The 14917-nt window shown below is 50.7% G+C and overlaps 1 protein-coding gene across 1 annotated transcript; it reads right to left on the bottom strand.

The window, feature by feature from the left end:
* Positions 1–4793: 4793 nt before the first annotated feature.
* On the bottom strand, positions 4794–9941 carry LOC147119384 (uncharacterized). The gene is made up of 2 exons (XM_085984087.1): positions 9921–9941; positions 4794–5756 (listed from the first exon to the last, which is right to left on the bottom strand). Exons 1-2 carry the CDS (start codon positions 9939–9941, stop codon positions 4896–4898), a joined length of 882 nt encoding a protein of 293 aa, XP_085840213.1. The 3' UTR covers positions 4794–4895.
* Positions 9942–14917: the final 4976 nt, after the last annotated feature.

The following is a 14917-nucleotide window of genomic DNA, read 5'->3' as shown; positions in this document are numbered from 1 at the left end:
GTTGTAGATTTTCATCTTTCCCATCTGGGTGCTTAGCATCACCTGGCTGTAGCTCGGAAAGGACAATCTGGGGGGAGGATTGTACGGCGTGAACAGAACTTCAGCCTGGACACAGTCCTTCAGGGCCACACTGAGAGGGGAAAACGGCACTTTGGTCTTTCTCGTCTCTCTTCACTGACAACAAAGTCCCCGTGTGGGTTAATCTTGAGGCCTGTGAGAAACGTGTCCCAGCCGCTCTCTGCCATGGTTCAGAGCTCCTAGGCACGGGACAGAAGGATCCTTTACAACGGTGTTTAGATTCAGAAAGAACAACGGTGAATGCTGGAAACGTGCTGTCAAATCAGAGATTGGTGTCAAACTGCAATCAGTTCCTGACTGAAAGTCAAACGGCAGGTTTAAGTTTCCAGTCTAAATATGACTGGTAATTATTCTATGAAGATTTAAAGTGTTTGTGGGACAGTCCTGAGTCTACTATTTTAAGGCAGGTTAAAATAAATTGGTTAAAGTCTGCATTAAAATAGCAGAGGGAGGAGTTCACAGGAGCCTGTTAACTGCTGGTACAATTATACAACAGACATTTGATCTCCAGATAAAGAAGGACCTGCAGTGTGTTTCCAGGAATTCCCTGTTTTATTGATGTGTGTGTGTTAGTCACCAGGATAACTAAAAATACACAACCCGGAACATCCACGGGGGTGCGATCCCGACAGTTACTTTGGGATCACTCCCGCTGTGGAACTCCAGCACTGACCCTGCTGAAGGTTGTAGGCTGAGGGAGTGGGGCCTCCGGGAGTGGACGGTAAGAATGCTGGGCTTCGTTATCCTGACAAATATATGCAGAGGAACCAGAGGAATCCTTACTGAGGAACCGTCTGGGGTTTTATCGGCCAGCGTAGGTCTAGGTGTGAATGATGCCTGACTCCCCGAACTGTCTTACATTGAACCCAGTTCAGATCAAGGTGAGTTCAGTTTATAGAATAGGGACAAATATCACTCACAATTGAGGGAGTCAAAAGCAGCCATTAGAGAGGCTAAGAGATCTTTGGAAATGAAGATGGTGCACAATTGTGGTAATAATAGTAAAAGCTTTTCCAGCTACGTCAGGAGTCAGAAGACATAGTTACACAGAGTTACATAGAATTACAGAGTCTACAGCACAGGAACAGGCCATTCGGCCCAACTGGTCAATGCCGGTGTTTCTGCTCCACACGAGTCTCCTCCCACCACTCTTCATCTAACCCTATTAGCATATCCTTCTATTCCTTTCTCCCTCATGTGCTTATCTACCTTCCCCATGAATGTATCTGTGCTATTCGCCTCAACTACTTGTGGTAGCACGTTCCACATTCTTACCTCTCTTTGGGTAAAGAAGTTTCTCCTGAATTCCCCATTGGATTTATTAGAGACTGTGTTATATTTATGACCTGTAGTTTTGGACTCCCCCACAAGTGGAAACATTTTCTCCAGGTCCACCCGATATAACCTTTTCATCATCTTAAAGACCTCGATCAGGTCACCCATCGGCCTTCTCTTTATTCTAGAGAAAAGAGCCCCAGCCTGTTCAGCCTTTCCTGATAAGTATATCCTCTCAGTTCTAGGATCATCCTTGCAAAGCCTTTCTCCACCTTCTCCAGTGTCTCTATATCCTTTTTATAATATGGTGACCAGAACTGTTCACTGTACGCCAAGTGTGGTCTAACCAAGGTTCGATACAAGTTTAACATAACTTTTCTGCTTTTTAATTCTATCCCTCTAGAAATGATCCCCAGTCCATTGTTTGCTCCTGTTATGGCCTCATTAACCTGCGTCGCTACTTTTAGTGATTTGTGTATCTGGACCCCGAGATCCCTTTGCTCCTCTACCCCATTTAGACTCTTATTTTCCAAGTAGTATGTGGCCTCCTTATTATTCCTACCAAAATGCACCACCTTTCTTAAAATTCATTTGCTAATTGCCCTCCCATTCTGGAAGTCATGCGATTTTTTAAATATTCGTTCATGGGCTCTGGGCGTCGCTGGTAAGGCCGGCATTTATTGCCCATCCCTAGTTGCCCTTGAGAAGGTGGTGGTGAGCCGCCTTCTTGAACCGCTGCAGTCCGTGTGGTGAAGTTGCTCCCACAGTGCTGTTAGAGAGAGAGTTTAACCCATGATTTTGTCACAGTCTTCCTCAGTATTAACTCTACCTCCCAATTTGGTGTCATCGACAAAGTTTGAGATTGGACTTCCAATTCCAGCATCCAAATCGTTTATGTAAATGCTGAGTAACAGTGAACACAGCACCGATCCCTGTGGAACACCACTTCCCACCTTTAGCCACTCTTAACCCCTACTCTCTGTTTTCTGTTTTGTAACCAGCTTGCTATCCATAACAGTATGTAAGATCTAGAAGATGACCAAGGTCAGGCCGTGTGGAGTGAAGGGCCAGGCAGCAGAATGGATGGAAAGGTGGCTACAAAACAGAAATCAGAGGGTTGGAGTTAAGGGAAGTTTGTTGTGATCTTTCTGTCCATTCTGCTGCCTGACCTTTGACTCCACATGGTCTGACCGTGGTCATCTTGTAGACCGTACATACTGCAGACACAGTGCACCAGTGGTGGAGGGGGTGGATATTGAGTCCTGTGGCAGGGGCGCTGATGAAGTGGATTTCTCTGTCCGTGAGTTTTGAGGCATCGCTAGTGGTGTTTTTCACCACTTTCCACCTTTAAAAAAAACCTTGCTGCCAGTTTATTAAAGCCATTAACAGCCGCTCGGGTGGGACACACCAATAAATGAGGCCTTGTTTCCCTCACAATGACAGGCCTGAACCCGAGTTAGAAAACATTTAGTAATTAAACCAGACTGGGTGGGGCCTGAGGTGTGAGTTAGTAACGGAAAATTGGTGGCCAGCGTACTTCACACCAGGGCTGAGGACCCGGGGACTCAGGTTCCTGTATCATTTATTGATTCATTTGTTTATTGCCCAATCTCAATCAGGCTGGCGTGTCATCTTGCTGTCCGGCGGAGGCGAGGTTCCCCAGTGGCGGGCTCTCTACGCGGGAGTCCTTCCCTGCACCATTGGGGATCTGGGGTGGAGACTGTTGCAGAGAGCTGTCGTGTGCAACAGTTTTTAAACTCCTTTCTGGACTCCAAAGCCAGATGTGGCTTCTGTGGCCTAGAGGAGTCCATGGGCCGTGTATATATTCAGTGTGAGAGGTTGCAGCCCCTGTATAGTTACCTGAAGGGGCTGCTCCTCAACTCTTGGTTACACTTTAGCCCCACACTCCTAATCTTTGGCCGCCCAGTGCGGAGGGGGGTGGGTAAGTCGGAGGGTCTTCTCCCGGACCTGCTCTTGGGCCTGGCAAAAACAGCAATTTGTAGGTCCAGGATGGGCGGGGCCCATGGGGGGTCACTCTGGCTGCCTGCCTCTCTCCCGTGGTCTTGTCCCTGCCCGGGTGGCCCTGGAGAGGGAGCAGGCGGTGTCCACCGGTTCACTTGATGCCTTCCTCGACCGGTGGACACCTCGGGTTAAAGAGACGATAATCGATCCTCACAATCACATTGTGATTTAATTATTAATTGTGTGTGTGTCGCAAGTACATTGCTTCTATTTTGATACAAAAGCTCTACCAGACTTGTTAAACTACTAGTTATTTAATCAGGGCTGCAGCTGCTGAAAGGTTGACTGTACTGAGGTTTGTGGCCAGAGCTGGCAGACGTGTTGTTCTGAAGTCTGATGTCTCACACCTGAAGAGTCTGTTTATGTCGTGTTGTAATGATCTTTTTCTGTTGCCTGGTGTCAGAAATAGAAATCAAAGGGAGATGATGCCCCACTCTGTTAATCAACTCTTTGACACATTTCCATTTCTTAATTTACAAAGATCACAACTCCATTAGTGAACAATGGATTGCCAGTCTGCCACTTTTTAGTGAGACTTGAAAGGATTCGCTGTGAAGCTACACCTGGCCATCTGTCTGTGTGTCACTGTGTTTGGATTGTGTTAGACAACAGTCCTAATATCTCGCCTACATCCATTACAATTTTTGAAATGTTAGATTGTACTTGGAAGAAGTTGAGTTTGAATCTGACAGTTCTGAAATTGGGAGCTGTTAATGATTTCTGTTTTCCACGTAGCTATATAGTGATGTGATCAGTCAAAGCAAATTAAAAGATGCTGCTATTTACTGAACACAACTGAATAATTCTACAAGGATGCTATCGCAGTCTTCCTCAGTATTAACTACACCCCCCAATTAGTGTCATCTGCAAATTTTGAAATTGTACTTCTGATTCCCGAGTCCCAATCATTCATGTAAATGGTGAACAACAGTGGTCCCAGCACCGATCCCCACGGAACACCACTTCCCACCTTCTGCCCGTCTGAGTAAATACCTTTAACTCATCCCGTTACTATAACTGGACTTGTCTCCATTCCCGTGCCGAGGGGATTGCTGTACCAGACGGGAGGGGCAACATTTGGGGACTCTCGATTCTCCACCAATTCCCATTCCCCTTCTTTCTGGTGGATAATGGAGGTGCCACTGTGTGTAATGTGCAAGTCAGTAAGAATTGTCAGTGAGGATTAATTAGCACTTTCTAATTGGAGATGTTAATCAGTGGAACTTTTCAGTCATTGAATTGTAGATTTTTTACCAAAGATCAATTTAGGATTGAAGTAAAAGTTCATAATTTTATTGTAAAATAATTCAGGGACACTCATCAGAAATTAAGGGGAAAGGTCAGACAGCGGTTCTTAAATAAACACTGCAGCCCCGACAAGTCAAGCAGCTATATATCCAGAATATTAAACTCCAGCCCAGTTATAGGGGTTATTAATATCAGCAGAAACAAACCCCAACTGTCAGAATGAACATGGTTCAGTCCTGGATGTGATTAAGAGCAGAATCCAACCCCTGCAGTCACATGTGAACTCGCTGGTGTGTCAGCAAGTTGGATGAACGATTAAATCCCTTCTCACACACGGAGCAGGTGAACTGTCTCTCCCCAGTGTGAATTCGCTGGTGTGTCAGCAGGTTGGATGATTGATTAAATCCCTTCCCACACACGGAGCAGGTGAACGGCCTCTCCTCAGTGTGAATTCGCTGGTGTGTCAGCAGGTTAGATGATCGATTAAATCCCTTCTCACACACAGAGCAGGTGAACAGCCTTTCCCCAGTATGAACTCTCTGGTGTGTCAGCAGTTTGGATGACTGATTAAATCCCTTCCCACACACTGAGCAGGTGAATAGCCTCTCCACAGTGTGAATTTGCCGGTGTGTTAACAGGTGGGATGAACGAATGAATCCCTTCCCACACACGGAGCAGGTGAACGGCCTCTCCCCAGTATGAACTCGCTGATGCAGAATGAGGTTGGATGACTGCTTGAACCTCTTCCCACAGTGAGTGCAGCTGAATGGTCTCTCTTCAGTGTGAACTCGCTGCTGTGTCTGGAGAATGCACAAGCAAGTGAATCCCTTCTCACACACGGAGCAGGTGAACGGCCTCTCCCCAATGTGACTGCATTGATGAGTTTCCAGCTGAGACGGGTAATGGAATCCCTTCCCACAGTCCCCACATTTCCACGGATTCTCCGTGGTGCGGGTGTCCTTGTGTCTCTTCAGGTTGGACAATCGGTTGAAGCCTCGTCCACACACACAATATGTGTACGGTTTCTCCCCGCTGTGAATGGTGCGATGTTTTTTCAGGCTGTATATCTGGTTAAAGCTCTTTCTACAGTCAGTGCACTGGAATACTCTCACTCGGGTGTGTGTGTCTCGGTGCTTTTCCAGTCACACTGATATTTGAAATCTTTTCCCACAGACAAACATTTCTCCTTCCACATTCAAAGGCCGATGATATTCGGATCCTGATGAATGGAGTGACTCTGTCAGATCTTGATGTGATGTTTGGTTTGAGTTTGTGGTGTGTAAATGCTGCCCTTCTCACAGCCTGTAAAAGGAGTTTACAAAAGCCATCACTGTGAGTCCAGGATAGAAATTGACAAGATTCTCTCCTCCTGGTTCCTGGCCAAGGGGGGCGCGCATGCGCCCTGCTGCCCCTGAGCCTCTCAAGATGGCGGCCGTTACCCTGGGCCTGTCACCAGGAGAAAGCCCCGCAGCTGCCGCCCCGCTCGGGGCAAACGCCCGGCCCGGAGGCTCTTGTTCGGGGCCTGAGGCCCACCCCGGGTGTGTGTAAAGCGGATAATGTTGAGTGTTTTAATAATGGGGCCTGGGGTCGCACTCGGGGTGTGAGCAGCCCGCGTCACCCCGGGGTTCATGAACCCGCGCCCTGAGCTCGGGGTGTGAGCAGCCCGCGTCCCCCCGGGGTTCATGAACCCGCGCCCTGAGCTCGGGGTGTGGGCGGCCCGCGTCCCCCCGGGGTTCATGAACCCGCTCCCTGAGCTCGGGGTGTGAGCGGCCCGCGTCCCCCCGGGGTTCATGAACCCGCTCCCTGAGCTCGGGGTGTGAGCAGCCCGCGTCCCCCCGGGGTTCATGAACCCGCTCCCTGAGCTCGGGGTGTGAGCAGCCCGCGTCCCCCCGGGGTTCATGAACCCGCTCCCTGAGCTCGGGGTGTGAGCAGCCCGCGTCCCCCCGGGGTTCATGAACCCGCTCCCTGAGCTCGGGGTGTGAGCAGCCCGCGTCCCCTCGGGGTTCATGAACCCGCTCCCTGAGCTCGGGGTGTGAGCGGCCCGCGTCCCCCCGGGGTTCATGAACCCGCTCCCTGAGCTCGGGGTGTGAGTGACCCGCGTCCCCCCGGGGTTCATGAACCCGCTCCCTGAGCTCGGGGTGTGAGCAGCCCGCGTCCCCCCCGGGGTTCATGAACCCGCTCCCTGAGCTCTCTCACCTGATGTGTCAGCGGCTGCTGCCAAGGGCCGCGCATGCTCAGCTCACCTTCTGTTGTTCAGGTTTAAAAGTCAAGCCCCGCCCCTCGCACACTCTGATTGGTTGGAGGACCCACCGCCTGCTCTGACCTGCAGTCCCGCCCCACTCTTCCTATTGGTCCGGAGCTCCCGTCAATCACAGGGCAGTGTGAGCTGAGAATGCGCGGACCTTGGCAGCAGCCGCTGACACATAAGGTGAGAGAGCTCAGGGAGCGGGTTCATGAACCCCGGGGGAACGTGGGCTGCTCACACCCCGAGCTCAGGGAGCGGGTTCATGAACCCCGGGGGGACGCGGGCTGCTCACACCCTGAGCTCAGGGAGCGGGTTCATGAACCCCGGGGGACGCGTGCTGCTCACACCCCGAGTGCGGCCCCAGGCCCCGTTATTAAAACACTCAACATTATCCGCCTCCCCACAACTACCTGCCAGTTTAAGACACAAACTCCGGAACAACCAGGAAGTGCTGGGAAATCCCCAGTGAGGCATGGAGCCGGACTCTCAGTAGGCTCCACACCGCTGGCTACTCATGTGTCATAGAAATATAGAAGATAGGAGCAGGAGTAGGCCATTCGGCCCCTCGAGCCTGCTCCGCCATTCAATGAAATCACGGCTGATCATCCAAATTCAGTAATCTGTCCCTGCCTTCTCCCCATATCCCTTGATCCATTTAGCCTTAAGAAATATATCCAACTCCTTCTTGAATATATTTAATGAATTGACCTCTACTGCCTTCTGTGGTAGAGAATTCCACAGGTTCACCACTCTCTGGGTGAAGAAATTCCTCCTCATCTCTGTCCTAAATGGCTTACCCCTTATCCTTAGAAGGTGACCCCTGGTTCTGGGCTCCCCCGCCATCGGGAACATCCTTCCTGCATCTAGTCTGTCTAGTCCTGCTAGAATTTTATAAGTTTCAATGAGATCCCCTCTCATTCTTCTAAACTCCAGCGAATATAAGCCCAATCGACCCAATCTCTCCTCATATGTCATTCCTGCCATCCCAGGTATCAGTCTGGTGAATCTTTGCTGCACTCCCTCCATGGCAAGAACATCCATCCTCAGATAAGGCGACCAAAACTGCACACAATACTCAAGTTGTGGTCTCACCAAGACCCTGTACAACTGCAGCAAGACATCCTCTCGCTATGAAGGCCAACATACCATTTGCCTTCTTAACCGCCTGCTGCACCTGCATGCTTACCTTCAGCGACTGGTGCACAAGGACACACAGGTCTTGTTGCACTTCCTCTTCTCCCAAGATATTGCCGTTCAGATAATAAGCTGCCTTCCTGTTTTTGCCACCAAAGTGGATAACCTCGCTTTTATCCACATTATACTGCATCTGCCATGCATCTGCCAAATCACCCAAACTGTCCAAATCATACTGGAGTTTATCTGCATCCTCCTCACAGCACATATGCCCACCCAGCTTTGTGTTGTCTGCAAACTTGGAGATATTACATCTAGTTCCCTCATCTAGATCATTAATATATATTGTGAATAGCTGGGGTCCTTGCCCCGATCTCTGCGGTACCCCACTAGTCACTGCCTGCCACTTGGAAAAAGACCCGTTTATTCCAACTCTTTGCTTCCTGTCTGCCAACCAGTTCTCTATCCAAGTCAATACCTTACCCCCAATCCCATGTGCTTTAACTTTGCATGCTAATCTCTGATGTGGGACCTTATCGAAAGCCTTCTGAAAGTCCAAATACACCACATCCACTGGTTCTCCCTTATCTATTCTACCAGTTACATCCTGAAAAAATTCCAGTAGATTAGTCAAGCACGATTTACCTTTTGTAAATCCATGTTGACTTTGTCCGATCCTGTCACTGTTTTCCAAGTGCTCTGCTATTACATCTTTTTTCATGGACTCTAGCAATTTCCCCATTACCGGTGTCAGTGATCTCCTATCAGATTAATGTGCTTCTGCTGTGTGTGTGTTTAACAAAGTGCCCAAAGCAGTTCATAAGGTGGGGAACCAGTGAGTGCAAAACTGAACCCATTCGCACCTTCAGGGGAGGAGAGGGAGGGGAACCTGTGAGTGTAGTACTGAACCCAGCCAATGTCAGCACCTTTAGGGGAGGAGAGGGGAACCAGTGAGTGTAGAACTGAACCCAGAGTCAGGACCTTCAGGGGCGGAGAGAGAGGGGAACCAGTGGGTGTAGAACTGAACCCGACCAGAGTCAGTACCTTCAGGGGAGGAGAGGGAGGGGAACCAGTGAGTGTAGAACTGAACTCAGCCAGAGTCAGCACCTTCAGGGGCGGAGAGGGAGGGGAACCAGTGAGTGTAGAACTGAACCCAGCCAGAGTCAGCACCTTCAGGGGAGGAGAGGAAGGGGAACCAGTGAGTGTAGAACTGAACCCAGCCAGAGTCAGCACCTTCAGGGGCGGAGAGGGAGGGGAACCAGGGAGTGTAGAACTGAACCCAGCCAGAGTCAGCCCCTTCAGGGGCGGAGAGGGAGGGGAACCAGTGAGTGTAGAACTGAACCCAGTCAGAGTCAGCACCTTCAGGGGAGGAGAGAGAGGGGAACCAGTGAGTGCAGAACTGACCCCAGCCAGAGTCAGTACCTTCAGGGGAGGAGAGGGAGGGGAACCAGTGAGTGTAGAACTGAACCCAGCCAGAGTCAGCACCTTCAGGGGAGGAGAGGGAGAGGAACCAGTGAGTGTAGAACTGAACCCAGCCAGAGTCAGTACCTAGAATTGCCTGTTCTGAATTTCTATCCTGTACTCTCAGTCATGTCTTTTGTAAACTCCTTTTACCGGGTATTAGAAGGGGAGGATTTGCAGATGGGAAACTCAAACCAAACATCACCTCAAGATCTGACCGAGGCTCTCGATACATTTGGACGTCAATAATATCGGCCTTTGAATATGGACTGAGAATTGTTTTAACCAATTACGGAGCCTGAAAAATCATCGCACCATTCACAGCGGGGAGAAACCGTACACGTGTTCTGTGTGTGGACGAGGCTTCAACTGATCGTCCAACCTGGAGAGTCACAAGGACACCCGCACCATGGAGAAACCCTGGAAATGTGGGGACTGTGGGAAGGGATTCACTTACCCGTCTGAGCTGAAAACTCATCGCTACCGGCACACCGGGGAGAGGCCGTTCACCTGCTCCATGTGTGGGAAGGGATTCACTAATTCATCCCACCTTCTGAGACACCAGCGAGTTCACACTGACGAGAGACCTTATAAATGCTCCAACTGTGCGAACTGCTTTAAAAGCTCTGAGGAACTGATTCAACACCAGCGAGTTCACACTGACAATAAACCATTCAGTTGCTCTCACTGTGGGAAGAGATTCAGGCAGTCATCCAATCTCATTGTACACCAACGCACTCACACTGGGGAGAGACCGTTCACCTGCTCCATGTGTGGGAAGAGATTCATTAAATCATCCAACCTGCTGACACACCAGCGACTTCACACTGGGGAGAGGCCGTTCACCTGCTCTGTGTGTGGGAAGGGATTCACTTGTTCATCCACCCTGCTGACACACCAGCGAGTTCACACTGGGGAGAGGCCGTTCATCTGCTCCGTGTGTGGGAAGAGATTCAATCAGTCATCCAACCTACTGACACACCAGCGACTTCACATGTGACTGCATGGGTTGGATTCTGCTGTTAAACACATCCAGGATTGAACCATGTTCATTCTCAGAGTTGGGGTTTGTATCTGCTGATGTTAATATCCCTATAACTGGGCTGGAGTTTAATATTCTGGATATATAGCTGATTGACTTCTCAGGGCTGCAGTGTCCCCTTGAGAACCACTGTCTGTGATCTTTTGCCCTTAATTCAGGGACTTTGATCAGAAATTCGTTTACAAAAAAATTATGAATTTTACTTCAATCCTAAATTAATCTTTGGTACAAAATTTACAATTCAGTGTCTGAAAGTTTCCACTGATTTACATCTCCAACTAGAAAGTGCTGATTAATCCTCACTGACAATTCTTACTGACTTGCACATTACACACAGTGGCACCTCCATTATCAACCAGAAAGAAGGGGAATGGGAATTGTGGAGAATCAAGAGTCCCCAAATGTTGCCCCTCCCGTCTGGTTCAGTAATCCCCTCAGCACGGAAATGGAGACAAGTCCAATCCAAGTAACGGGCTGAGTTTAATCTTTCTGGGCCAGTGGGATTGGTTTATATCAGACAGGAGGAGATTGGTGTCAGTGACTGTGGGGTTGGTTTATATCAGACAGGAGGAGATTGGTGTGAGTGACTGTGGGGTTGGTTTATATCAGACTGGAGGAGATTGGTGTGACTGTGGGGCTGGTTTATATCAGGCAGGAGGAGATTGGTGTCAGTGACTGTGGGGTTGGTTTATATCAGACTGGAGGAGACTGGTGTCAGTGACTGGGGTTGGTTTATATCAGACAGGAGGAGACTGGTGTCAGTGACTGTGGGATTGGTTTATATCAGACAGGAGGAGATTGGTGTCAGTGACTGTGGGGTTGGTTTATATCAGACAGGTCAAACTAGTCAAAGTTGGAGATATATATTATATAATAATGTGTCAAAGAGTTGATTAGCAGAGTGGGACATCATCTCCCTTTGATTTCTATTTCTGACACCAGACAACAGAAAAAGGTCATTACAACATGACATAAACAGACTCTTCAGGTGTGAGACATCAGACTTCAGAACAACACGTCTGCCAGCTCTGGCCACAAACCTCAGTACAGTCAACCTTTCAGCAGCTGCAGCCCGGATTAAATAACTAGTAGTTTAACATGTCTAGTAGAGCTTTTGTATTTATATTCAAAATAGAAAAACAACTGCTCATTGCTGCTCATCAATATCCAAACAACGGGAATGGACACATTTAAATTCCAAGATAGTTCACTGCTTTTGAGGATAGGGTTCCCTCCAAGGACACTCGCCCTCTTTACCTGGTTCCCCTACAAGGAGGACACTCGCCCTCTTTGCCTGGTTCCCCTCCAAGGAGGACACTCGCCCTCTTTACCTGGTTCCTCTCCAAGGAGGACACTCGCCCTCTTTACCTGGTTCCCCTCCAAGGAGGACACTCGCCCTCTTTACCTGGTTTCCCTCCAAGGAGGACACACACCCTCTTTACCTGGCTCCCCTCCAAGGAGGACACTCGCCCTCTTTACCTGGCTCCCCTTCAAGGAGGACACATGTCCTCTTTACCTGGTTCCTCTCCGAGGAGGACACACGCCCTCCTTGCCTGGTTGCCTGTGGCAGCACGGTGGCATAGTGGTTAGCACTGTTGCCTCACAGCGCCAGGGACCCAGGTTCAAATCCGGCCTCAGGTGACTGTCTGTGTGGAGTTTGCACAATCTCCCCGTGTTTGCGTGGATTTGCTCCGGTTATCTCCCACAGTCCAAAGATGTGCAGGTTAGGTTGATTGGCCATGATAAAACAAATTGGCCCTTCGTGTTAGGGGGGATTAAATACGTGGGGTTACGGGGATAGGGCTTGGGTGGGATGGCTGTCGGTGTAAGGACCGGGTGCGAGGGTTTGGATGATCAATCATGATCTTGTTGAAAGGCGGAGCAGGCTCGAAGGGCCGAATAGCCTACTTCTATGTTTCTATGTTTTTTTTCCTCTCCAAGGAGCACACTCGCCCTCTTTACCTGGTTCCCCTCCAAGGAGGACACATGTCCTCTTTACCTGGTTCCTCTCCAAGGAGGACACTCGCCCTCTTTACCTGGATCCCCTCCAAGGATGACACATGTCCTCTTTACCAGGTTCCTCTCCAAGGAGGACACTCGCCCTCTTTACCTGGTTCCTCTCCAAGGAGGACACTCGCCCTCTTTACCTGGTTCCCCTCCAAGGAGGACACATGTCCTCTTTACCTGGTTCCTCTCCAAGGAGGACACTCGCCCTCTTTACCTGGTTCCTCTCCAAGGAGGACACTCGCCCTCTTTACCTGGTTCCACTTCAAGGAGGACACACGCCCTCTTTACCTGGTTCCCCTCCAAGGAGGACACTCGACCTCTTTACCTGGTTCCCCTCCAAGGAGGACACATGTTCTCTTAACCTGGTTCCTCTACAAGGAGGACACACGCCCTCTTTGCCTTGTTCCCCTCCAAGGAGGACACTCGCCCTTTTTACCTGGTTCCCCTCCAAGGAGGACACTCGACCTCTTTGCCTGGTTCCTCTCCAAGGAGGACACTCGCCCTCTTTACCTTGTTCCTCTGCAAGGAGGACACTCGCCCTCTTTACCTGGTTCCCCTCCAAGGAGGACACTCACCCTCTTTACCTGGTTCCTCTCCAAGGAGGACACTCGCCCTCTTTACGTGGTTCCCCTCCAAGGAGGACACTCGCTCTCTTTACCTGGTTCCCCTCCAAGGAGGACACACGACCTCTTTACCTGGTTCCCCTCCAAGGAGGACACGCGCCCTCTTTACCTGGTTCCCCTCCAATGAGGACACTCGCCCTGTTTGCCTGGTTCCCCTCCAAGGAGGACACTTGCCCTCTTTGCCTGGTTCCTCTCCAAGGAGGACATTCGCCCTCTTTACCTGGTTCCCCTCCAAGGAGGACACTCGCCCTCTTTACCTGGTTCCCCTCCAATGAGGACATTCGCGCTCTTTACCTGGTTCCCATCCAAGGAGGACACTCGCCCTCTTTACTTGGTTCCCCTCCAAGGAGGACACTCGCCCTCTTTACCTGGTTCCCCTCCAATGAGGACACTCGCCCTCTTTGCCTAGTTTCTCTCCAAGGAGGAAACTCGCCCTCTTTGCCTGGTTCCCCTCCAAGGAGGACACTCGCCCTCTTTACCTGGTTCCCATCCAAGGAGGACACTCGCCCTCTTTACCTGGTTCCCCTCCAAGGAGGACACTCGCCCTCTTTAACTGGTTCCCCTCCAAGGAGGACACACACCCTCTTTGCCTGGTTCCCCTCCAATGAGGACACTCGCCCTCTTTACCTGGTTCCCCTCCAAGGAGGACTCTCACCCTCTTTACCTGGTTCCCCTCCAAGGAGGACACTCGCCCTCCTTACTGGTTCCCCTCCAAGGAGGACACTCGCCCTCTTTACCTGGTTCCTCTCCAAGGAGGACACTCACTCACTTTACCTGGTTCCCCTCCAAGGAGGACACTCGCCCTCTTTACTGGTTCCCCTCCAAGGAGGACACTCGCCCTCTTTACCTGCTTCCCGTCCAAGGAGGACATTCGCTCTCTTTGCCTGGTTCCCCTCCAAGGAGGACACTCATCCTCTATACCTGGTTCCTCTCCAAGGAGGACACTCGCCCTCTTCACCTGGTTCCTCTCCAAGGAGGACACTCGCGCTCTTTACCTGGTTCCCCTCCAAGGAGGACACTCGCCCTCTTTACCTGGTTCGCCTCCAAGGAGGACACTCGCCCTCTTTACCTGGTTCCCTTGCAAGGAGGACACTCGCCTTCTTTACCTGGTTCCTCTCCAAGGAGGACATTCGCCCCCTTTACCTGGTTCCCCTCCAAGGAGGACACACGCCCTCTTTACCTAGTTCCCCTCCAAGGAGGACACTCGCCCTCTTTACCTGGTTCCCCTCCAAGGAGGACACTCGCCCTCTTTACCTGGTTCCCCTCCAAGGAGGACACTCACCCTCTTTACCTGGTTCCCCTCCAAGGAGGACACTCGCCCTCTTTACCTGGTTCCCCTCCAAGGAGGACACATGTCCTCTTTACCTGGTTCCTCTCCAAGGAGGACACTCGCCCTCTTTACCTGGTTCCTCTCCAAGGAGGACACTCGCCCTCTTTACCTGGTTCCACTTCAAGGAGGACACTCGCCCTCTTTACCTGGTTCCCCTCCAAGGAGGACACACGCCCTCTTTACCTGGTTCCCCTCCAAGGAGGACACTCGACCTCTTTACCTGGTTCCCCTCCAAGGAGGACACATGTCCTCTTTACCTGGTTCCTCTACAAGGAGGACACTCGCCCTCTTTGCCTGGTTCCCCTCCAAGGAGGACACTCGCCCTCTTTACCTGGTTCCCATCCAAGGAGGACACTCGCCCTCTTTACCTGGTTCCCCTCCAAGGAGGAAACTCGCCCTCTTTACCTGGTTCCCCTCCAAGGAGGACACACACCCTCTTTGCCTGGTTCCCC

The sequence above is a fragment of the Somniosus microcephalus genome, chromosome 4, assembly GCF_052327205.1.
Source record: "Somniosus microcephalus isolate GS21.2 chromosome 4, FLI_Smic_1.0, whole genome shotgun sequence".
Classification (NCBI taxonomy): Eukaryota; Metazoa; Chordata; class Chondrichthyes; order Squaliformes; family Somniosidae; genus Somniosus; species Somniosus microcephalus.
Note: the sequence above shows the minus strand (reverse complement) of the source record. Positions and strands in the feature narration are given on the sequence as shown.